Genomic DNA, 26673 nt, shown 5'->3' with positions numbered 1-26673 from the left:
ATCTAAATAAACACTTTGCTTGAGGTAATTTGACAAAAGGGTATTTCAACTAAGTTAAAACAACACAAAACATTTGGACAAAATGAAGTTTTTATCAGTAGACATTAAGTTAAAAAGCCATTTTTAAACATGTTTTTAAAGTCAAACTCTTAAAAGTATTTTTGTAAAACTATGAATATGATACAAAATTTTATAATTTTTTTGTAATAAAGACCTTTGCGGGCCTGTCACTTTGCTTGCAAGCTATCATTTTCATCTATGGGCTGGATTCCATTGAAATTTAAATAACGGTTGGGGGTGGGTCATTTTTACTCTGCGGGCCAAATTTGGCCTGCGGGTTATACAATGCTTACCCCTAGTCTAAATAAAAGTTATGTGATATTTTACTTTTTAGTACTGTACTTAAAAATATTAATAAAAAATTTAAAAAGTTTAATGTAAACAGATTTTTATAAGTTAGTTTATATTCAAAATTTAATCAACCATGGATGTAAAGGCAGAAAATAGAGATAACATTGTTTTTGGAGCAAAATTGGCTGAGCAAGCTGAAAGGTATGATGAGATGGTAGAGTCAATGAAAAAGATTGCTCAACTTGATGTGGAGCTTAATGTAGAAGAAAGAAACCTTCTTTCTGTTGCTTATAAAAATGTCATAGGTGCTCGTCGTGCTTCATGGAGAATTCTGAGCAGCATTGAACAAAAAAACACTGATACTGATGAAAGTGCTGCTAAATTGGCTGAAAAGAGTCGCAAAAAAGTTGAAGATGAGCTCACTTCGATTTGCAATGATATTTTGAGTTTGATTGAGAACCATCTGATCAAATCTTCTGACAGTGGAGAGTCAAAAGTTTTCTATTACAAGATGAAGGGAGACTATTATCGTTACCTTGCTGAATTTGCAACTGGAGATCAAAGGAAGGAGGCTGCTGAAAGCTCTCTTCTTGCTTACAAGGAAGCCAGTGACAATGCTAATAAATCACTCACTCCAACTCATCCTATTAGGTTGGGTCTTGCTCTTAATTTCTCTGTCTTCTACTATGAGATTCTCAATTCACCAGACCGTGCATGTCGCCTTGCAAAGCAAGCATTTGATGATGCTATTAGTGAGCTTGATAGCTTGAACGAGGATAGTTACAAGGACTCCACACTCATCATGCAGCTTTTGAGGGACAACTTGACTCTTTGGACAAGTGACATGCACCCTGAAGATGGAAATGCTGACCAACAACCTCAGCAAGCAGCACTTGAGGATGTTGAGGATTCTGAGACCCCAGCAGCATCTTAATTTTTGAAAAGTGTGCCTTAAAACTGTTTTGTGTACCAAAAATATTTATATACTACATTTCTATATATTGTGTGGTACTTGATATAATTCATATGTTTTTTATGCTCAAATTGAACTGACATTCGTCTTTTGTATTTCTTTAATTCCAACTAAAGATTTTAATTACTTTTTAATAAGTTTATTTCTTACCATCTGTTACTCATTGTGAGAGTTTACTGTATTCATAGCTTTTATGTTAAAAACAACTTGAGCTGATTTTCTGCAAAAACTCTTTAAATATTTAGATTTAAAGTGTGTTAATTCTAATTTTGTTTTATAGAATATCAGTGCATTTAAAATTTATTTCATCTTATTGCAAAAAGTTAATTTACAAAATGCTTGGTAGTCAATCACTAATAGAAGAACAGTTTAAAAATTATGATGGAGATTCTGATTACAGTGATCCTTCTGATTATGAAGATGATATCCAAGAAGAACGTGAGTAAATTTGTCAAAGTGTATGCAATAATTTTTTAATAAGTATCTTTATAGTACATGTAGTGTTTTGGTTAACGTAAAATGTACAAGAATTTCATTAAACTGAAGTAATTATCTGTAATAATTTAAGTTTTTTAAAAAGTAATAAAAAAAAAGTTGTTTGGAATAATATTTTATATTTACATTCGTACAAAATATAAATTTTGAATAAAATTTTGTACTTTGTAAAATAACAACTATACTTAAGTTCTTTAGTGCTAACTAAAAGTGGAATGTAGGCATTCATATTATTTAATTTATGTACAGAGTTGGTCGGTGACCATTTGTCTCAGAGGCCAAAAGAAGTTGTAGATGTAGATCAAAAATCAATCATAGTTGATGGTCTTCCTACTGTTGATGCAAATAAAAAAGCCAAACTTGAAGGTGTCCTTAAAAAAAAGATGGGAAATGCTACCAATATACGCATTGTCTTTGATGAAGAACTTGGTCAGAGTAAAGGGTTAGTTGTTTTCAATTAAAGGTTTATATAAAAAAGTTTATGTACTATTCTACTGTAAATGAAGTTATATACACATAAAAAAATAATCTAAAATTTCCCAACTTCTTTTTTTTTTGTATTTACACTTGTAGAATATTGAAAACAACATATTCTTACAAAAGTCTACAAAACATTGATATAAGTCAATTTAAAAAAATGCGAAATTTTTCATTAATTTAGTTTTTAATAATACATAAAGTTTGTGTATATACTAATGTGTTTTATTTATTTTCACTTTTTTTAAGTATAAAATGATATTATTCAAATTTATTCAAAAATAATCCATATAGCATACACATTTTGATGCAGGTTCTTCTTTTAGAAGTTTTAAAAATCTAAGTACATTAAATGGTCCTTCCATATTTTTGTTAATATTCTTTATATTATAGTGTGGTAAAACAGTTAAGTTTCTTTTAGTTTTTGAAATCCAAAAGAAACTAGTTCATTTTTAGCAATTTCAAAACAAAAACTAAAATAAATATCTAGTTTTTATCTATTTTTAGATCGATTAAGGTTTCAATATTTTATGTTTCAGGTATGCATTTGTACAGTTCAACGAAGTAGCTCATGCAAGAAAAGCTGTGAAGGAATTAAACGGATTTAAATTGGATAGAAAACATACTTTTATTGTTAATTTCGTCTCAGATATTAGAAAGTTAGTTTTTTAATGAAAACAATATTCTTAAAACATAAAAAAAATGTTATGGCCATAGTTGTACATGTCTTTTTTAAAGTTGATTTTATTTATTTGATTTATATTTGAACCATAATATAATTTTTGCAGCTTGAATAAAATTCAGTAGTAACTAGTTTTAATGTCGGAAAGAATAAAAAAAATTAAAAATTTTATATAAAAAATAGACAAAAAACTTCTTTTTATTTATTTGTTTTTTGCTATATATTTTTTTTAAATTTTTTCCGAAATAATTTTCTAAATATTGCAAGGAACATTTCCTGAAAATTTTAGGTAGTTATCTCAAAAAACGTAGGAGGACATAGATTTTTAGGGATTTCTACTTATTATCCGTTTTAGTTAGCACCTCCATAAGGAACCTATTGTTGCCTCCGACTTTGACCGGCTATATCTCAAAAATAATTTTGAATTTATAAAATCTGTAAAAAGCATCTTGTAGCTTAGTAAAAACTAAAAAAAATAAGATCAAATTGTGAAAAAGTGTTTACCCCCCATTATGTAGATTAAGTTGAAAAAGTTAAGGTATTTTAAACTTTGTGAAGAACTAAAAGCAACTGTTTTAACTTTTATGAGTAAAATAGATAGTTTATTAATTATAGTAAAACAAAAAAAACTAACTTGAATTAAAATAATTTGTAACATAGTGATTTATAGTTATTCAATAAAGTATTAGATATGTTTTTGACAATAAAAAAAAGGTTTGATGATGATTTTACAACATTTTTGCTCAATGTTACTTCTAAAAATATTGTCTATATTTTGAATAAACTGACGGCTAATTTTTATTATAACTTTAGTTTTTGTTGTCAAATATTTAACACTTTTAAAGGTATGAGAGTATGGACGTGGAAAAAATAATAGTTGATCCAAAGCCATATAAAGAACAGGTAATGTTAAAAAACTGATAGGTTGTACTTTAAGTAGGTAAAATTTAATTAATTAAAGTATTAAATTATAATCATATTATGTTTACTAGTTTATTATAACTAGATTAATCGTTGTACTTTTCACTATGAAAAGTGAAAAAATAGTTGCAAGTTATAGATTTGTAATAAATATACAAATAAAAGGGTTTACAAAAACTACTTTTTCTAAGATAAAATATTAATATATGTTTGAAATTTTATTGTTAATATTTTTATAGCCCAACTTGGAATACTTCCTTCTTGAAAAGAATTGCATTGACCAGTTGTGTGTAACAGCAAGAGATGGTAGAACTGTCATTTATGAAAATACTCCAAATGAACCCACTATTGTCTGTGAAAGAAATGTTAGTTCTGAAATTTTAATGTAAATAAATAATATGTTTATAGTAATAATTCAAGAGTACATGACAATACTGAAAATAATTTCTAATGTCTGTTTGTAGAATAAGCTGGCAAAAATCCTAAACTACATGTTAAAGTTATTGAACAATTTTGCATATTTTAATTTAAATATAATTTAATATAAGATGAAGTCTGTTTTAAGTTTTAAGGTGGACTTTTCTTATAAACCAAAATTTGATAGTTTAAAAGAGGTATCCATATTAATATACAATTATTAAACTAAAAACGTTTTTACAGAGATGGACTGAAAAGTACACCAGATGGTCAGTAAGGGGTAATTACTTAGCAACAGTTCATACTAAAGGTATTGCTTTATGGGGAGGCATAGATTTTAAACAGTCCCAAAGGTTTCTTCATAACAATGTCTGCTTTATGGACTTTTCTCCCTGCGAGAGGTTAGTTGATATTTTTTAACAATTATATGTTTTATATTGAAAAATATTTAAATTAAACAGGGCTGCCACAAAACCTGGAATCCTGAAAAAATCTGGAATTTGACAATTTATGCTAAAAAAATCTAGAATTTGTGAAAATAAAAAAAAACCTAAAATTTTGAATAGAAATCACTAAAAAACCTGGAATTATAAACAATTTTTTCATGTGAAATAGTAAAATTTTGGTTTGACATGAAAAATCTATCATATAGATCAGGGTTTTTCCAACTCATTTACTAAATCTCCCCCTTTTCGGAAATTTGGAAGAAATCCCCCTCCCCCCCCTCCCATAATTTTATACAGTAATTTTCCTCTTGAGTACGCATTTTTGAGCCAAAAAAGTTGTGTTTGAAATGTAATTTAGTCTGGTACTTCTTATGCACGCACTTTTAGGCTGTGTTCAAAGTAATTTACAAGACTTCAGAAAATAATTTGCAGTCATTTTATTATAAGCTTGGTAAAGTGTTTTAAAATACTTAATTGTTAAAAAGCCTTATGTATTCTATAATCAATTCTGTCCAAATATGAATTGTTTTGAAACTAATGAACCCTTTAGGTTAGTGGTGGTCAACTTTTTTTGTCAGCAGGTCATATTTACTAAAAAATTCTTTATTGTGTCGACTTGTTAAAGAAATGTACTCGCGGGCTGCGCTATTTAAAAAACTAACATATAAGGAAATTTAAAAATTCTCGAGCAAAATTGTAATAAATTTATCTAGTGTTATTATGATCTAGGAAGTGCTTTTGTGAAGTTAAAACCAAATTGAAAGAGTATTTCAAAATATTAAGTATCAAAAAACTAAATTTTATTTGTTTTGCACAAGTAGTTTTCATGTTACTTAGCGGGCCGAAATTTGACTGTATCTGGACCGTACGTTACCCATCTGAAATCTTAACTGAAAGCTAACATTATAATTATCTCTTATTTAATGAATTTCGGACATTTAGTAGTTAATACTACGTAACTTATTTAAGCTGCACAATATACTTAAATTATTGTGATTGTCAAATACTTATAGTAATAACAAATTTGCATATACACTACCTGTGAACGGGTCAAAATTGTACAAAAACAAAATTTCATTGGGTTACTAAATTGCAGGAGAACAAAATTGCACTAGTGCACAAAATTGCACGAAGCCAAATTTTCACGAAGACAAATTTGCACGAGGGCACAAAATTGCACGAAGACAGTTTTGCACCAAGGGTCAATTTTGCACGAGTTACATTTTTTCACGACAGTAAAAAAAACAGAATATAAAAAGTAAATAATAAATTAATAAAAAAATAATTCAACCCGTGCAAAAATATCTCAGTTCAAAATTGTCTGCTCGTACAAAAGTGTCTTCGTGCAAAATTATCTTCGTGCAATTTTATCCCCTTGTGCAAAAGTATCTTTGTGCATATTTTTCCCCTCGTGCAAATTTGACAGCTATCTATACTTGACTTAAAATGTTTGATTACCATGTGAGTACATGATAATCAAAAGTTACTTTTTTTAATTTAGTAGTGCAAGCTCAAAAACAAAATATTGATTTCAAAACATAACTTACAAAATATATTATAATTAATTACAACAACTGTTTCATTATTAATATAGTTTTATTTTTAAGTCTAACTAAGTGACTTTTCAAAAAACAATTGAAAATATCATGAGTGATAGTTTATAATAGATAACATAAATTTTTACAAAAAAAATATTATCCTAAATAGCATATATGTCAGGTTATGAAATGGTGAGAGGTATTCCATTCATCTATGACCTATATAGTTGTTAAATGAGAAAAGATATGAATAAAAATATGTATTTTACTTAAAAATAGTAGTCCTAAGCACTAAATTAAAAAAAAAAATATTTTACTTAAGCAAAATAGACTTTTTTGTTTAAGTTTTGCCTCAGGGTCAAAAATTCAATAGCAAGCTATAATTATTAAAAAAGCAAGCTAAAAAGTAAAAATTTTATAACTACCCAAAATTTTAGAATTATGCCCACTATTCGCCCCTCAACTAGTTATTGCCGCCGACTTACTAAAATCGCCCTCAGGGGGGTGGTACCGCCCACTTTGGGAAACCCTTATATAGATAAAGGTTTTTTGTCATCACCAATTTTTTTCTATATTTAAAACCACTTTTAAAGTAGCTTCACAGTATCTTTTATTGTTGTTACACTACTTAATACAATTTTTTAACTTTAAATTTAAACTTTACTATAAGCTAAAAATAGACCCAAAAATGTGTATTTTCAAAAACCTGGAAGAAATTTCTCAAAAACTAGTGGCAACCCTGACTATACTTAAAATTGTGAGTAAGAGAATTTTTGCCCAATATTGGCCATAGTTTTTTACACATACATTTGTTTGATATATATTAACTTATAAAACTTTTAGCTCCTACCATCAGCAAAGTACTGTAGTGTTTATAAAAAAAGAGGTATCAAAATAATTTTATATATTAATAATGAAAAATTAAATTGTAAGTGAAAATTTGTGGTTTATACGTGTATATCAGAAAAATTTTACGCAAATGACTGTATCTTAAAAATTAATAAATTTTTTTTTTCATATTTAAAAACTTAATTTTATAAGCTTGCAATTAAGTAACAAATGTAGATTTTGTAAAAATAAAGTCCCCTATACCCTTATATAAATTAAACAGTAGTTTGTTGTTCTTAAAATGTGTGGTATTATTCTTTTAATAGCGCCAATAGTAGACTTTAAAAACATAAAAAAATTTTAAAAAGAAATAAAAGGTTTAAACCCTTATAAAATGTAAATCTTGCGCCAAATGCTATTATTTTTAGAATAAGTTTTAGTCAATGTAAGAGTTCGTATTTTGCAATTTTCAAATGAGAGAAAGAAAAGATTTATATAAAATTTTCAAATCAGTCCAGGACACAGTCAATTTTTTACTTGTGTTTTTTCTTCTGCATCAGTAGTTAGAAAAAATTAAACAATGGTTTGAAAAATCTACAAATTTATTGCATACTAGTTTAGTTCAAAACGCTTTCAGACAAAACTCCATTTATCAGAAGTTCACTGAAGATGGACTTTTGTCTGAAAGCGTTTTGAACTAAACTAGTATGCAATAAATATGTAGATTTTTTAAACCATCGTTTAATTTTTCTAACTAAATGAGAGAAATAAATATTTATTGTTTGCTCAAGTATCTAATTGATAAAAATAACAAGTCATTAAAATAATAGATGAAAGCATTAGAAATATGTACCGTAAAAAGTAAGAAAACCAACTAAAATTTTTTGTTCAGGTATTTGGTCACTTTGTCCATGGACGAACAACAAGAAGCTTCAGCAACTGTCAAGTTCTTTGACATTTTAAGTGGCCTAGAAAGAAGGAAGTTCATAGTAGAAAAGGGCCAGGTTACCTGGCCTCTTTTCAAGTATGTTAACTTTTATAAGTTTTGTGATTTAAGATTTATTTCATTACAATTAGTTTTTTCCACTAGTTAAAAGCTGATTACTTATGTAATACATAATACTTATGTAATAGTTTAGATAATTTGCTGTTGATGAAAAATAGATAAGTGTTGTTAGTTAGTTTTTGATGTTAAAGCCATAAGGGGATAAGGTTAATATTTCTTTCTTACAACTTGGTCGTATATTGTAGAGTTGTAATATCTCTTCAAGTTGCTTTTAAACAATTTAAAAAATTCAAATAAATTTTTGAGATAAAGCTAATTAAAGTCGGAGAGTACAAAAAGTTTCTTACGGGATGTGCAAACTAAAAAGGTAAAAACATATTGGTTTACTAAAAATCTATTTCCTCCTACGTTTTTTGAGATAAACACCTTAAGTGTATAAGAAATGTTGCAAAGTTAAAAAAAAAATTTTGCAACAAATTAAAAATAACGAAAGAGGATAAAGATTTTTAGTGATTTCTATTTGTTCGCCGTTTTACTTTTTTATCCCATAAAGAACCTATTGTACCCTCCGCATTTAACCTTCTATATCTCAAAATTTAATTTGAATTTTATAAATCTCAAAAAAGCAACTTGTAACTTTTAATTAAAACTCTATAAAATTAATTAAATCAAGTTGTGAAAAAGAATAATTAACTCTCCCATGGCCGTAATTAAATTTTTATAATAAAATAAATATCTTCAATCTACTGATATATTTATTATTAAGTTTTTAATATTATACAAATAATATTATTTTGTAACCAACAGTAAATTTTAATATTTTAGAAGAGTTACTGTTATGAATGTAGAATATAAAATTCATAAATATAGTGTGGAATTACTTAAGTTAAACAAATTAGTACTAAAAAAATTTGTACCAGTAACATTTAAAATTTAAATGATTGAAAACAACAAGAAAATTTATTGAATGTTAATTATTGATTAAAATTAATTAGATCGAGTATATATTAAAAAAAAAAGAATTGGTGTATTCAAAAAAGATCTTTTTCTAACTAATTAATTCTACCAAATTATTCAAAGATGGAGTCATGATGGAAAGTACTTTGCAAAGAAAACTCCCAACTCAATTCAGATCTACGAAACTCCTGTAAGAATTTGTATATGTATTTTTACTGATTTTTCTAATCCACTAAATTATCCAGGGTTAATATTTTACTAATTTATATAGTTTAAAAACATATATAACGACTTTTTACTGTTATATAACTAGTTTTAATTTATTATTAAACTAAGATATATAATTGGGTTTATTTTAGTTATCAACTTATTTTTTATTTATAGAAAGTTTGAAAGTTACTGATCTTTTTTGTACTATTAATAAATAGTAATTAAACTTTTTTCATTTTATTATAATAGATGAAATAAAAATATATTAATTCTTATTCTTCTATTTAGTTTTATGTTGATTTCTAAACTAAGTAAAATTTCAAAAAATATTAAGAGTTAATTTAATGAACTTTGTAAGGTGTTATTCTATGAAAAAAGCAGAAATGACTTTTTAAAGTTTTTATGTAATTTTATTTTAGTCTTATGTAATTTTTTATGTAATAAGTAGTATTATTATTGAGTCTTTTTTATGGAAAAGTATAAAATTTACAAAATTTAAGGATGTGGGTAGGTGAACTACCTTTAACAATCTGGAGTAAATATTTTGAAGAATGTAATTTCAAAACTCGTTGTAGTTTTTGTTGTGCATAGATAAATGTCATAAGAAACACACGTTTAACATAAACACTTAAGTAATTTTTTGTGGGAAGAAATATTACACAATTGCTTAAAAGAGTAGTGTGACCTAAAGGCGTTGACAAGTTTAAATGAAATAATATTGTGATAGTGTGTAATATTATTTAAAATATAAAAACTTTCAATAAAAATTTGTCAACATTAGTTAATACATTTTTATTATATATTAACTTAAAATGTTCAGTTATGTATATTTTTGCATATCAGTCATTCGGCCTTCTTCAAAAGAAAAGTCTTCAAACCGACCACAAAGGAGATGTCATCAGGTTTACATGATTATTTTTATTAATTTTTAAACAAAACTAAATTATTCAAACTAAAATATTTTTCAGAGCGCGCTAAAACGTGTTCAGAAAATAGTTTTATAGTTTGAAATTAGTAATTTTTCGCAGTAACCTCTTATCAAGTTATATGTTTTATTAGACGTTGTTAAGAAAATATAGTTTTTATACAGTTTAGCTAGTAATTTTTTTTGTAGTTTACATAAACTAACCTGTAAATCGTATAATACCATTTCGTTCTTATTTAATATTTTTGCAACCAACAGTGACTTCCAGTGGTCACCATCAGGCAACTTATTAGCATACTTAGTAGCACAACGAGATCAAGTTCCAGCACGTGTTACAATCGTGCAAATCCCAAGTAGAAAAGAGATCAGAGTCAAGAATATTGGAGTGAATGCTGATAATGTGAGAATGAGCTGGCATCCGGATGGCAAATACTTTTCACTCACCAGAAAGAATAAAACAAAAAAAGTAAGAGCTTTTGATAGTTTATTTTCTAATAAGTAATTACACAATTAACATACGTCATAAGCAACTTTAGATCCTAAATGTTTTAGTAATACCTTTAAGTAATACTGTTGAGTTAATAATTTTTATAGTAATAAAATTTACAAAAAATCTGGCTGTTTTTATAATCAATAAATTTTTTTTTATGTACAAACGAAAACGAAGATTTATAAAACTTAATTATTTATTAAGTAATACATTAAACTTAATAATATTACAATATTACTTCAATATATTTCTGTATTATTAAATACAAAATAGTTTTGTCATAACAATTACTTAAGGGAAATTTGACAATATTTTAACACTTCTCTTTTTAAAAGTTTTGAGAGCGTGTATAAATTACACTCTGTATACAATAAATTTTGTACTAATTATTTATTTTCTATAGACTGAAAATTCCATCATTGAAATTTTCCACATTGAAGAGAAAGGAGTTCCTGTTGACAATTTGGAACTAAAAGAAACCGTTTGTTTTAAAATTAATATTGAATAATTTATGACAATAACTTTTTAAAAATCAAGTATTATTCAGTTTTGTTATGTATATATATAAAATAATTTTCACGAACTCTGTTATTGTATGTAGTTAGAATAGAATATTTCGATAAGTATAATTGTTTTTAATTGTAAAGTAATATAGTATTTTATAAAATTCTGTGATTAAGAGAACAGTAAAATATAAGCTATAGCTTTTACACATTTTTACAATAAATATTTTTATAGCTCCAAGGATTTTCATGGGAACCGAAAGGCAACAAGTTTTGCATTTTGACTGGTCTTGACAATTATACTGAACCTACTTTCTATGAAATAAAAAATGGAAAAGTTGCATTAATTGGTTTGTTTGTTCACAACTTTTATAACTAAAGCATTTAAATATTTCAAAATAAGATTATTTCCAGCTTAAATAAATGAAAAAAGTATTTCATTTTTGTTGTTTAGTGTTGAGTTAAATATTTGTAGTTAAAAATCTTTTATCTACAATCAAAAAAGTTATTAACTAAATTTTGATAAAAGTTTGAATAGCTAAATACTGTATTACCACTAAAAATATATCTAAAATTATATATATATTAAAAATTATTTTACTATTTTACTAGAATTATAATAAAAATGGGATGAAGGTAGTCTTCCTATTTTGATTTTAAAGACCGGACAGGGTTGAATTTTAGATAAACAAAAAAAAATTGGTTAGAACCATCAAAAAAGTCTGTCTCAGTCTTATACAAACGCTTTGAAGAGATGTATTTTAATTAAATGGTAGTTTTTAGTTTTATTTTAAATTTTACTAAATATATTTAATTTACGGTGTTTGATTTTCTCTAGTTGCTAGTATTTTTTTTTTCTACAGAATTGAAAATGTTTGTTTTTTAATAAACGAAAGATCTCTTCAAAGCGTTTGTATAAGACTGAGGCTGATTTTTTTGATGGGTCTAACCTTTTTTTTTTTAACCAGAATTATAGTTTATTTTTTATAATATTTTATATTAAAAACTAAAAATAGTCTTTTTTTACACGTACTTGTTTTAAAGTCAACATTTACTAAGTGTAGTCTCTGTTTTACTTAAAGTCAAGGGTATAGGTAATCACTTGTTATTTTACAAGCTACTCTTTTTTATCTAAACTATATGTTGATTTTACAATGAGGAATAATTAAAAATGTATTTCCATATATAGGAGTTGAAGTGTGATAATTAAATATAACCCTTAAAAAAACTTAATTTAGCGTATATCCTACACTTAAAAGCAAAATATTTTTCACAATTTACGCTCAGTAAATTTTGTAATTATTTGAGAGTAATAAATTTTATATATTTTTACAATCCTCATGCTTAAAATATCTTTTAAATTTTTTGTTATAATGTTTTGTTTTTACATACTCTGGATTCCAATATTTAAAATCTTTACACCATTAAATTAAAGGTTTTGTTCAAAATTTGGGAAAAGGAAATTTTCTATCAAGTTAACTTTTTCCTATAAAATTGAACACTAGCGAGTTTCATACCATAAGTTTGCACAATAGTCTATATAATAACTAGCGGTTTTCTTATATATTATAAGTGTTTATCATGAGAAAAAAAAAGTTTATTTTTCAAGCTTTCAAATATTAACAATTGTTGGTTTTAAAAAACCTCGTATTTTAAATTTTCCCACACAAATATTATACCATTTAGTGATTTAACCGTTTTTTATAATATCCTTTCAATAATTGAAGTACAATAAGCATAATAAAGTATTGTACAGATTAATAAAGTATACAAACCAAGTATAAAAATATGCTTAATGTTAGTTTTTCAAGCTTCTTTAGTCATACAATCGCTAAATATTCTTTACTCCAATTATTAGAGAAAGCACTTAAATTTGTGGTTTCTAATTGACAATTCAACTCTTAGCTGCGTAATTGAAAAGCTAACTTTTTTGTGTTGACCAATTGTTTCATTAAAATTAGTTGTTACGAAAATCAATCAACATGAAACTTAAGCTGAATTTAGGTTTTTAATATTATTTGCCAATTAGAAAATTTAAATAAGTTAACCATTACTAAAATAGTTACAATTTTAAATTATATACAGCTAATTAATTTGTTATGGTATATATTTATAATTTTCAGCAAATAAAAGATAAAAGTGAGTTTAATTTTGTTTTTCAAACTTAAACTTTAAACCGATTTACCTCATGTTGAAATTATGAGAAGTTATTAATGATAAATTAATTTTATACTAAAATAGGTTAAAAACTACAAAAATAATTGTCAAACAAATTATATAAAAAATCTGAAATTTATTCAATAACAATTTTTCAATCATTAGAAAGAACTTATATATTATGTACAATAATGATTGACTAAACTTTCTAAATATTTAATGCATTTATTATTTAATATATAGATATAAAATTAAAACGACCATTAAAATAGGTAAACTGGAAAGAAAAACAGCCAGTCACATTTTCTGGTCACCAAGGGGACAGTTTGTTGTATTAGCAACAATCGACCAGCAGTAAGTTATAACTTTATTGTGATATTTGCCTGAAATTAAAATAAATAAATAGATGAAATTATAACAAGTTTATATACAGAGTTAAATTAAATAAAAAAGTAAAAAAAAACATCATCCCTCTATTATTCATGATTTTAAATAATTATCGTTCTAACAGCTTAAAAATACACAAGTATATTTTTTTAGAGTACAGTGAATATTTATGTTTTAAACTTTCCCTGGATTGTAACACATTCAGGCTAACTATGGCTAATCTGATTTTAATATGTTAATGTGGGTAATATAAAATCGTAGTTAAGTTTTCAACAGATAAACTTATGAGTCTATGTATTTAGTTCCTGATCTTATAAATAATTTATAAAAATAAAAAGATTCTTGTATATTTTTTTAGTTCTGTGAATAAGTGTCACATCCTGAACTCAAAAATGTATAAACTATATTCTTGTTCTTATTACTGAATTAAACTAACAGACACCGTAGAAGCGGAGTAATGCAATTTGTTGATACTGCTGACATGACTATAATGCACCAAGGTGAACATCATGGGGCCAGCTATGTGGACTGGGACCCAACAGGAAGATATGTCGTTTCTACTGCTACTTCTTGGCTTGTCATGGTGATTATGATATTTTTACAAAAATAACATTGGTTCTTATTTAAAAGCTTAGATTATTTACTATTAGATACTTTTCATAGAATAATAAAAAAACTATAAGTTTTTGAAACATACCAGTTTTGTAAAAAACATCCGATATAACCGTATTAAATAAAGAATATTCAAAGGTAAGTTTCTCGAAATTGTAAAAAATTCACTAAAAATCTATCTCCTTCTTTAATTTAGAAACAATCTACTTCAAATTTTCAGGATTTTTTTTTGGTATTACAAAGAATTTGTAGGAAGCAGATTTTAAAAGAAAATCTGAAAAAAAAAATACTAAAGCACAATTTTTTTTTTGTTTATTCTTAGCATGTAATATTTTATTAATTCAAAAATATTTACTACAAAAAAACAATTTCAAAAACATATTTTGAAAACAGTTTTTAAAAAACTGAAGGAAAAGTTGTGTTTATAGTGAAATGATCTAATTTTGCCTTTTTAGTTTGCGCCTCCCATAAAAAACCTACTGAACCCTCTAACCAGGGTTGCCAAAAAAAACTTGGAATCTGGAAAAACCTGGAATTTAGGAAATAAACTGTAAAAAGCTAGAATTTCGAACAAAAATCTTTAAAAAACCTTGATTTTTAAAGAATTTTGTTATATCAAGTAGAAAAATTTTGATTTGACACAAAAAATCTACCATATAGATAAATATTTTTATCATCATCAAAAATTTTTTTTTTATTAAAAACGACATTTGAAGTAGCTTTACAGTATCTTTTCAATGTTTTTATCTGTTTAAAACAGTTTTTTACCTTAAACTTGACTTCAAACTAAAAATAGACCCAAAAATGTGTACTTAGAAAAGCTAGAGCAAATTTTGGAGAAAAAGCTGGAGAAAAAAATTGGCAACACTGTCTTAACTTTGATCGCTTATAATTCAAACGCTTCTTCAACAAGCGGTAAAAATTAACTGATAGCTTAATAAGTTATGTAAAAACAGAAATAAATTTCAAAAATAAAATTTTACCCGCCCTATGCCCTTAGCAAAGCTTTTCTTAAAATAGTTTTATACATTTTCTAACCATAGGACGACAGCAAATCAATTATTTGGTCTTTCCAAGGAAGACAACTGAGAAAGATTGAGGTTGAAGGATTATCTCAAACTATGTGGAGACCAAGGCCACCGACTCTGCTATCTCCTGATGCTATCAAGGTTAGTTAAATGTGTGCTTAAAAAAATATTAGTCCTAATAACTTCAAACAAACGCAATAATAGTTATAACCTAAGTTAAAATTTTTATAAACAGTCTTTTAATTAAACTCTTAAAAAAAGACTTTCTAAAAATCAATTATATTTAATATTCAAATGAGGTATTAAAGGTAAAATTTAAGTACTCCGTAATTTAAGTTTCCGTTGAATACTTGACTTGCAATCTAAAAGAATTACAATAAAATAATAAACATACGCTATATCAGAATTTTTTAAAGGAAATCAAGAGGAACTTGAAGACATATTCAAAGGAGTTTGAAAAGGATGACAGATTATTGAAGAGCAAGGTATCTAAAGAGATCCTCACAAAGAGAAGGCAAATGATGGCCGACTTCGAAGACTTTGAGAGGGAAAATATCGATAAGTATGAAGAGCAAAGGTATAGAAGAAGAGTGTTGAGAAATGGTTATTTTTTGTTTATTTACTAATATGTTTTATTTTTGTTTTGTATCTTATAGTAGACTCACTAAAAACTTAATTTTTTCAATACTCAAAATGACATTTATAAACTATAGCTTCACCTATTATGACGTAATTACAGTAAATTAATTTCCATCTAGATCTGGAGTTTTATTAAAACTTAACTTTACTCGTAACATATTACGAATGTTTGTGTGATTGTTTCAAGTCCACATGCAGCTCTTATGTAACAGAAAAATATTTTTGAGTTGTAAAATGTTTGCAGATGTGAACACGGACGACTTGGAGTCCATTGAAGATGAGTGGGAGGAAGTTGTTATTGAAGTATTGATGTCTACAGTAGAAGATATTATCAAAGAGTAACCCACGTCTAAGAACACACACCACAGTTGCTGTTTGTTAGGTTAATTAAACATATTAAGATGTTTTATTACAATTGACAAAACATAGGATAGCCACTAAAAATATTCTATCAAAAATGCTTATAAATTACTAAAAAATTGTTTCTATTAAAATTTTCCTATAGTTGCCTTAACTAAAAAAGAATGCTCAATTTACTGGGATGTAAAGAGCTTATTTAAATAGATTTATGCAAATTATATATTTTATTCGCGACCGGTTACTTAATATGCAATTTAATATTTTATTTTTTGCTTGAAAAGGTCGCAATCTCTTGCCACCGAAACAGGTCGCGAATAAAATATATAATTTGCACAAATCTATTAAAATGTTCCAAAATATAGTTAAGTGATTAAAATTGAATTTTCTGGGTAATTGCTAATGTTTGATCTTTTTTTGTCACATTTAAGTTTTTTTGCTCAGTAGGGTTTTAAATAATTATTTTTCTGTTAAAAAGTAGTTTCAGTACTAGTATACTGAAATAAAATAAAAAGTTTTTTGTCAAACATCCTTTTAAATATTTATATCTAAAAAGGATTTTGGTTATAAACTTACTAAATTTATATAAAGTCTACCTCTAAAACTCACTAGTTTTAAAGTTATATTTTATATAGTTTTTTAAAGTTAGAACGGGAAATTAAAATTAGTTTTGAAATTTTATTTACTTTTATAAATACTAAAAAAAATTATTATCTTTTATTTAAACTCCGTTGTTTTTATTTTAAAAAAAAGTTTACTTTATAATTTTATATGTACTTATTTTAAAAACAACGGTAAAATGTTCGTTAATTATAAAGGTATTAATGTGTTTTAAGCATTTTCAATATATGTTAAATTAATTGTTATGCATTTTATATAACAAAAAATGTTCAACAGGGTCTCAAAACAACTTCAGCAACTTTCTCAACAAATTAGGTTTATTTTCAGCGGACTACTTGTATCAAAGACGGCCTTCTAATTAACTTTAATATTTATATATTTAGGTGTTTCAAATAATTTTTAGCTAATCGGAAACACTCAATTGTTTTATTTATAAGATGGCGGAAATTCCTTGCCGCTTTGTTTGCTATAACGAAGTGTTGAGCTGGATCCGGCTGCTTCTTATTTATAAGTATAGACTTTTTATTTGGTTATATTTATTAATGTGTTTGAGATTTTCTAGGCTCCTTATTTGTAATGTAATATTTGGTTAGAAGTATTTTTGGTATTTTTCTTGCTTGTCTTAGATCAATTTTGCTTGTAATAAACTTTAAAATTATATGCGTTTGTGTTTTATTATTATTACAAACATAAGTTTAATCTTTAAATTTTACTTTTAAAGAGTGCGACCAAACACATCTAAGCCAGAGTTTGTCTCCCCTTGTGCAATTCTTATTGGTAATTGGGCAATAAATATTTTAGTAAGAGTAATTTTTAATACAGTACAAAATTAGAATATATTTCTTTTGAGGTAAGCTTATAAAACTTTTAAAAATTTCTGAGAAAAATTTAAGTTTATATTAAAAGCTTACAGATATGAAGCAACCTTTTTATTTTTTAAAATTAAAACGCATTCTAAGTTATATGTTTTTCTATAATCACCCTAGAAAAAAAGTTATCCAATTTTATGTCATTTTAAGCAGTGGCGTTCACTGTGTGCACGAAACCGTTTAGGAGTGCTCAAAGTTCGTTTCGACATACACTTATACTAGATATTCTGGAGTTAATGGTGATATGGATATAAAGGTCTAAGGCACATTCAAGGGGTTTTTCGAAATTTACTGAAAATTTTGAAAATAGTTACTTCACTTTTAGAAAGTTTTGAGCTTGGGTGCACATAGTTTTTTATTCAAGTTAAGTGAGAGCAGGTTTCAACTATCGCAAAGACCGCTGATTTAAGGTATAGTTGTTATACTTAAACAAGCCAGTTGAGCTATAAAAAATGTTAAATACTTGAAAAAAATTTCGGTAGTTTAGATAAAACATTTAAATTGATAAGTAGTTGAAACTATTCTACAAAAACTTTGAAATAATTTTAAGTAGTGAGATGCAATATTTCTACTAAAACTTGTACTAAACAACACTACATATACTAGATGTAAAATGACAAAAATATTTTGATGAATTTATACTAAGTAGTTGGAGCAACTTGAAATTTTCAACCTGAAAAGTTGCTTAGTTTAGAAAACTCTGATCTACATCAAGTAAAAACAGCTTAAAATTTTAGCTTAAAAAGTGTTTTTTAATCAACAAAGCATGCGAAGTTGGTAATACTTATATGTGTTATAGCATTTTATCAAGAGGAACTTTAAAAGACTATTCAAGATAAGTTTTTAGCTTATAGGTGAAATTTTAAAACATTTTTTTTGATGCAAAATTTTGTTTTAGTAAAAAAAAAATACAATAACATACATGGTTATTTACATTTTGAAATGATAATTTTGTAGTAGTACTGATTAAAAGACTGCTTGTTATCTCGTTTAACTATTTTAAAGCTGAAAACAGGGATGACAAAAAACCTGGAGTTTGACAATTTAGGCAAAAAAACCTTTATTTTCGAACAAAAATCACTGGAAACTTTAACTATATTTACGCGTGAAGTAACAAAATTTCAAATAATTACTAAAATTCTATTATAGAAGTATAAGTTTTATTGTATCATTAAAAATTTTACTCACTAAAATCTCATTCAAAGTAGCTTTACAGTATCTTTTCTATGTAGATATGCATTTAGATATTTTTTTTACTCAAGTTCAATTTTATACTATACAAGAGAAGATCAAAAAACTTAAATTTTTTAAACTTGGAAGATATTCAGAAAACATCGAAGAAATTTGCAAAAGACATTTGGCAACCCTGTAAAAAAGATTTTTGAAATATTGATTTAGGGTAAATAACTTTTGAAATTTTTGAAACACTTATTTATAAGATAAGAAGTATAAGTACTTCACACTTCTAACATTAGTAAAATATATACTATACAAGCGTGCAGCGCTTTTTTACAAACTGTTTTAACTTAAAATATTTTCAACACGTTCGATTTATTTATATATGTTAATTTTATAGGTTATTGTGTTCTAAATAACTTTATCGTTTCAAAATTTTACAATTGAAGACTATTGTAAAAACCTTTAAAAGAAATAGAATAGATATTTTTTTAGATTTGATTTAGATATTTTACCGCTTAATTTTGTAAATAAATTCAATTGAAATGACTGGAAATCTAGGATTTTTGTTGAATTATTTTCTATATGTTGTATGTATAGCCTCGGTTAATGTATACTAAGGGTTTTAAAAATAAGCGATATCACACAAATATAACCGAAACTATTGATAGAGAATCAATATTCATACAAATGTAATGGTTTACTAAAGTAACTGATATCACCACTTTTTGGAATTACTAAAGTAAAGTTGTAATAAATATAAATACTTTCGAAGAAAGCAATGGAAACTTGTAAAATTAACTAGCTATAAAAAATACAAACTTTTTCAGAAGTTCTTTCAAAAAAAATATATATGTAATAAAATTTGAAGACATATAAATGTTGTTATTTTTAATTTTTGCACACAAACCATTTTTTTGCTACTTTTATAGCATAAAATAATATTTTAAAGATTCTTTAAATAAAATGAACAATTATTTTTATCAACATTTTTTTTGTAAAGAAAAAGCTAAATATGTATTTTTTGCAAATTTATTTTATCGACATCCTAGTAAACTTTCTAAAATGAAGGAATTTCTGCGCGCAGTAAAATATAAGTCTACATTTTCAAGGTTTACTATCATTTCTAACCCGATCATTTCTAACCCGATCACTTCTAACCCGATCATTTCTAACCCGATCACTTCTAACCCGATCATTTCTAACCCGATCACTTCTAACCCAATCACTTCTAACCCGATCATTTCTAACCCGATCACTTCTAACCCGATCACTTCTAACCCGATCAGTTCTAACACGATCATTTCTAACCCGATCACTTCTAACCCGATCATTTCTAACACGATCACTTCTAATCCGATCACTTCTAACCCGATCACTTCTAACGCAATCACTTCTAACCCGATCATTTCTAACCCAATCACTTCTAACCCGATCACTTCTAACCCGATTTAACCCTATCGTTTCTAACCCGACAATAACTAATCCGATCTGTATTAATAGTTAATGAATTATTTTGTTAAAGTAAGGATTTGTTTAAAAAAAAAAGATCTCAAAAAAGTTATTTTTTTTCGAATTTTAGTTTATTTTGTTTAAAGTAAAACTTAATGTTTAGATAGCTTTAATAAAATTTAATTTTTGATGTTTATATCTACTGGAAGTTTTTTGTTTCCTACGCTAGACCGACACATAAAAATCTGGGTCGCTTAAACTAAATAGCACATAACGAAGAGACAAAAACTTATATATTTTAAAATCAAAAACTACAGTTTTATCTAGTTTTTATAGATTAACAGCAAAAAAAATCAACACTTAGTATAAGACTAACTAACTTATTTATGATTCAAAGGAGAAATATTTTAACAAACTGCGTTTTAACTTTATAATAAGCAACTTAAATATCAACTCTTTCAACGATCAGTGAGTTCCAATAAAACAAAACACAGCTGCACAAGCTTTTATTTTAGAATTAACTTCTAATTTATTTTCAACAAACAACCTCTCTGCAAAATTCAGCAATACATATTGAGACAATTTAGTAATTTTTTTCTATGATTTTAGTTCAGCAATCAGCAAAATAGTCTGAATTACGCACTTCTACATTAAAATAAGGTTCAGGATTACTTTTATAAAATTCATTTAGATATACTACAATGTCAGAATTCAAACAAACAACAAAAATTTATGAATAAAACTTCTTCTTGTATACACATCTACCAGATATACACATCCTAACTTTTAAAGTTAGGTTCTGCACATTTGTGCAACCGTTTGGTATTTCATTGATTTTTTATATTTTTATTGTAGCTTTGCCAAAGCATAATCGAAAAATTAAAATAAACATTATTAGAGTTAAAGTACAGACAACTGAAAAAAAATCAAAAATTTAAATGCATTGACTAACCACTAAGTTTAAAACCTTAAGTCCAAATCACATTAATAATACAGGTCAAATAAACATTTATCGGAAACATTGAAAAATAGTTTACATAGGAAAGGCAATTCTAATAAATTCAAACTATAGAATGAACAAAATCCTACATATTAAATCAATGGTCCATAAGTTTAAAATTTGTTAAATTACTGATAGTTTCTAATATAAGTATCTTATTTTGATCAAGTAAGCTTTAATCAAATTTGTTCCACTTTATGCAAAGATTAATTTTGCTTAAAAGCTAACTCCACATTTAAACTGAGAGATACTTATGACTGCATGCATTTTTCGATTTATTTTTGTGGTAATTAATTATTTTAATATTATTCAAAAATTGATTATAAGTTAACTGTAGTTTTTAGTTTTAAAAGCATTAGGAAAAGTATAAGTCTTCTGTATTCTAAAGATTAAATATTAAGTTTTGATAGTTGTCAATGTAAGAAATATAATGAGCATTGCAGCGGTTAAAGACTATTCTTTACTTTTTTATGAAGAGATTCTATATGGTTAGCATAAATTTTAAGTATGGAGACCAGATTGGCAAGTTGCATTAAAATTTAGGGCAAATTTATACAAAATATTATTTTTTAAGAGTATTAGTATGAGTATATATGAAACTTAGAATAATACATTTGATAAAATTTAGTAATCGTAATTAGTATTGTAACTTCATTTAAAATTATCATCCTTAAGTTCTAAGTTCTTAAAACGAAAGTGTATACTGTTTAATACAAAGTAAAAAGTAGAGGTAAACGTTAATTTTTTTTATAAATAGACCCTGTCATTTACTAAAACTTAATTTAGATTTTCTTTCTTTTAGCCAATGGTCAATTATATCTAAAGATTAAATAAGAAATATTACATAATAAATTTAATTACAAAAGTTATGTGTCGAAAACTTATTATTTTGATTTTTTCATACTTATTTTAAAATATGTTGTATATAAAGCAAAATAAATTTATATTTTTAATAAAAATTTAAAGTTTTAAAAATTTTAAATTGCAAAAATAATTTTACACGATTAATAGTAAACAGTTCGTTAATATTTTTCTTGATATCTTTTAAAAGTTATTGTTTCACAGATTTCCAAAAACACAAAAACTTTAGATTATTTAGCGATCATTATATATGAATTATAGATATAAGTTATTAGATTAGTTTATACAACTCAAAAAATGAGGTAAAAAAAGTAAACTAATATTATGTTAAGTTAATACTAAAAAAAAATTTTACAAAAATTATTTTTTACGTAACATATTAAATCAATATTTTTTAAATAGATTAAAAATTGAACTAACTTTTTTTAATTATTTTAATTACTCTACTAAGATTTGTTTGTTTTTGCATAAAACCTGAAAAAAATAAACATAAATAAACAAGTAAAACAGGTTAGAAACGATCGGGCTAGAAACGATCAGGTTAGAAGTGATCGGGTTAGAAGTGATCGGGTTAGAAGTGATCGGGTTAGAAATGATCGGGTTAGAAGTGATTTGGTTAGAAGTGATCGGGTTAGAAATGATCGGGTTAGAAGTGATCGGGTTAGAAGTGATCGGGTTAGATGTGATCGGGTTAGAAATGATTGGGTTAGAAATGATCGGGTTAGAAGTGATTGGGTTAGAAATGATAGCGGGTTAGAAATGATCAGCTCCCCATTTTCAAACCCTCAGATTTAGTTGCTTAAAATAAAATCTATCAAAAAATTTTGCCAGTATAGTATACGGTTTTTTAATAAGAACGAAGCATTCTATAAAATTAGCGGAAGTATTTTCAAAAACACCTTATATAACCTATTTAGAAAAATTTGATTAAACAGTTATATTAGAAATACTTTTTATTTTGTTATTGAAAACTTTATGTTTAGTACCTACTAAACATATACAAGATCTTAAAAAACAAAATTAATTAAAACATGAATTTAATTCGTCTTATTTTTATTTTTAACACAAAGGCTTATATAGTGTAAAAAATGCATAAAGCAAAACCATTTTATGATAGCTTTTTCTTAAAGTCTGGTAATTTTGTTCAATAAGGAATTGTTTATTAGTTTAGAATGTTCATTAGGTGCAACTTTAAACTAAATTTGAATTAAATATTTATTAAGATTCACAAATATTGATTTTTTAAGAAAATTTCTTTCCTATTTCTAGTTAAACGCGACTTGGGCCAACCGCAACGCTTTAGCAATAGTTGTCTAGCTTATGCTCATTAAATATTGTAGTTCCATCTAGCTTATATGAAAAAATTCTAAGTTTCAATTTTATCTGAAATTCATAAACTTAATAAAGTAAATCTTGATTATTTTTAGTTTAGTGAACGTTAAGCATCTCCAAAACCAGGGGTCGGCAGGCAGTTGGTGGTCGCGGGCCAAATTTCAAGTTTCCAAAGTCTTCGCGGGCCGCAGTTTTAGTTTTAGTGACATTTGAATAATATTTTGGTTTTAGTTTTAGTCACAATTAAAGAATGGTTTTACTTTTTTTCACCTTATTATTTTAAATGACTTTTAGCTATACATGGAATGCCTATTTAAATTAATATCTATTATAATAGAATTTACATTGACTATTATACTTTAGTGTTAATAAACTATGTACTTTTATAAGCACTTAATAAGTTAAACTTAATACTTTTGTATTTTTACTTACAACCTAACTATCTATAAAAACCTAACTTTAAAGACAATTTATGGTTACTTTTATACATTTGTTATATTATCAACCCTTTTTTCATATTTCTAAGAATATTTACTTCAAAAAAAGTTTTTGCGTCATAAATAATTTACACTCATTAAAAAATTTATTAATTAGTTAACTTAATAAAATTAATACCTGTTTGTATTCCAGAAAGCTAAAACAAACTCTTTAACATAATTTATTCTCGATAAATTTTAATAAAATATCTTATTAGTAATTAGTATTTTACATGGTTGCCACTTAAAAAGCAAAAATGTCTGAGTTGTATCAAACCAGCCTAAGTTTATTAAAAGTTTAAAAAGCTAAAAAATAGTTGTTGGTCAAGCTTAAGTACCTAGTTAAAATATCATCATTATCAAAAAGTACACAAAATGTAAGAAAACAAGAAAAAATTACAATTAGTAAACTACACTACAGTCATAAAAAATATTCTGAGAATTGAAAGATTTCTTTAAAGTGTTTGAAATAAAAGTTTCACACACACCTGAGTTTTCAACTTTTAAAATAGCCTGTTTGTGTATCAACCCAGTTAAAATAAAGTTCACAACATAAAGAAATAACAAAGGTTATTAATAGTATATAAATTACATGCCAAAAATATATAAGTCAGCTGGAATGGAAAATTAAGATTTTTAAACAAATTTAACAAAAGTATAAAATTCTATTGAGTCATTAGCGAAGTAGAAAAACTTATTTTTTATTAAGCATTTTAGCAATTCTTTATCTGAAATAAGAATATTGCATTTAAAAATAGTAATTGTAAAATATGAGACGAGCTACAAGAATAAAAAAACGTTAGTTAGGAGTTATTGCAAGAAACGATAAGAAAAAAAAACACCAAAGTCAGTTCTCCAACAAAGCACATGATTATCTTCAGTAGTTACAGAATGATCAGAAAAATTGTAAAGGCAAGGTATAAAGTAGCAAAAATTATTACTTAAAATGAGATGCTTTTTATAATTGAAAACTTTTCTAAAGAATTTATGTTGGCGGTAATGAAAAGCTTTTGTTTATTTCTTAAATGACAACTAGAAGTCATGTTTAGGAAATGCGTTAAGGTTATAGCCGCATAAATCAAATAAGTACTTTAATCAATCTGTTAACATGAGACTACTTATAAAAAAAAACTATTGCTCATCTGAGAATTTTTATTAGAGATGTTTTTACTAACTTTGACATTTTAGTAGAGTTTCTTGATTTAGTTTCAAAGCGATGCACAACAAATGGTGAAATTTTACAAGTAAAGGTGCAATGCACCAAAACAAAGTTTTTGGAACTACAATTCCTTCTTTTATTTTTAGTATAAAGTTTAATTAAAGTTGAATAAAATGTCTTAACAAATAAATCAATATTAGAAAATACTGTTAAGCTACTTTTATATATTTTATAATAGAAAAAAATTTATTTGGTAAGTTTTTTGTGTCAAATCGAAATTTTATTTCTTTACATGTAAAAATTGTTTGAAATTCCAGGTTTTTCAAAAATTCTTAAACTAAAGTTTTTTTTCAGAATTATTAAGCATAAATTTTTAAATTCAAAACTTTTCCTAGATTCAAGTTTTTGGCTGATTGTTCACACTTAAATGTACACAACAATATAAATATTATTTTGAATTTTATTAGCTGCAAGACTTAAAATTTAACATTCATTATAGCTCAAACTAACACTGTTGTTTGAGCAAAACATACATCATAAGTTTAATCTGCACTTTTTCAAGCAAAGAAGCCAGCCTGAGTCAACAAAAACATTCCTGATATTTTTGTATACAAAAAGCAATTATAGCCAAAAAATTAAAAAGTGACTTAGTTGGCCTGAGATTTTAAGTCTTCAAATAGTGATAGTCTGAGTGTTTGGCAATTTTTAGTTGTTTATTTGCTTGAACTTGAACTATTTTGATTAACAATGTACAAACTTAATAAACTTACCATCCCTAAATCTAGCTTATGTTAAATAGGTAGCTTCAAAAAACAGCAGTTGTGTGTATTGATATGCAAGGCATAAAAATTAACTAAAATTGACAAAAAAAAATGTTTGAAAAATTAAAATGTATACCTAACAAAAATATATATTGTTTTAAATGTGTGTGTACAATTTAGATAATTCATGTACAAAAACAATGTTAGAAAATTACGCATAAACTAAACTTTAACTAACTAAAGTATTAATAAAAGTGGTTTAAAATATGAGCATCTTTTTAAGTTGGTGTGCATAGAAATTAATTTAAAGTGCAAAGAAAACTTTTAAAAAATTAAAATGTGTCAAAACTAAAATCAAATAAACCTTATTTCTTATTACTATGTTATGCTAAATGTTTTTACCCTAAAATGTAACACTTACAAATAAAAAATCTATAAAGGAAATTTAGGTATAAAAAATATTGAAAAAGAATATCTAAGCTATAAAGAAATGACACTTTAGTTAATTACTGTGCATTACTTTTGTACAAAATGGAAAAAATTTGCATTTAGTTTGTTTAATAGATA

General features: G+C 25.7%; 2 protein-coding genes across 2 annotated transcripts; both read left to right on the top strand.

The window, feature by feature from the left end:
* The first annotated feature begins 449 nt into the window (after positions 1–449).
* On the top strand, positions 450–1606 carry LOC145829657 (14-3-3-like protein). Its single transcript, XM_082937510.1, has one exon. It carries the CDS (start codon positions 485–487, stop codon positions 1283–1285), a length of 801 nt encoding a protein of 266 aa, XP_082793636.1. The 5' UTR covers positions 450–484; the 3' UTR covers positions 1286–1606.
* On the top strand, positions 1601–17680 carry LOC145849745 (eukaryotic translation initiation factor 3 subunit B-like). Its single transcript, XM_082954789.1, has 18 exons — positions 1601–1762; positions 2069–2261; positions 2836–2955; positions 3824–3881; positions 4139–4264; positions 4560–4717; positions 8021–8152; positions 9215–9281; positions 10145–10203; positions 10485–10692; positions 11120–11197; positions 11455–11569; positions 13649–13730; positions 14202–14346; positions 15419–15544; positions 15820–16006; positions 16287–16424; positions 17297–17680. Exons 1-17 carry the CDS (start codon positions 1660–1662, stop codon positions 16382–16384), a joined length of 2055 nt encoding a protein of 684 aa, XP_082810915.1. The 5' UTR covers positions 1601–1659; the 3' UTR covers positions 16385–16424; positions 17297–17680.
* Positions 17681–26673: the final 8993 nt, after the last annotated feature.

The sequence above is a fragment of the Thalia democratica genome, chromosome 2 (genome assembly GCF_965202585.1).
Source record: "Thalia democratica chromosome 2, ktThaDemo2.hap1.1, whole genome shotgun sequence".
In the NCBI taxonomy this organism is placed as follows: domain Eukaryota; kingdom Metazoa; phylum Chordata; class Thaliacea; order Salpida; family Salpidae; genus Thalia; species Thalia democratica.
This window is presented reverse-complemented; position numbering and strand designations above follow the sequence as displayed.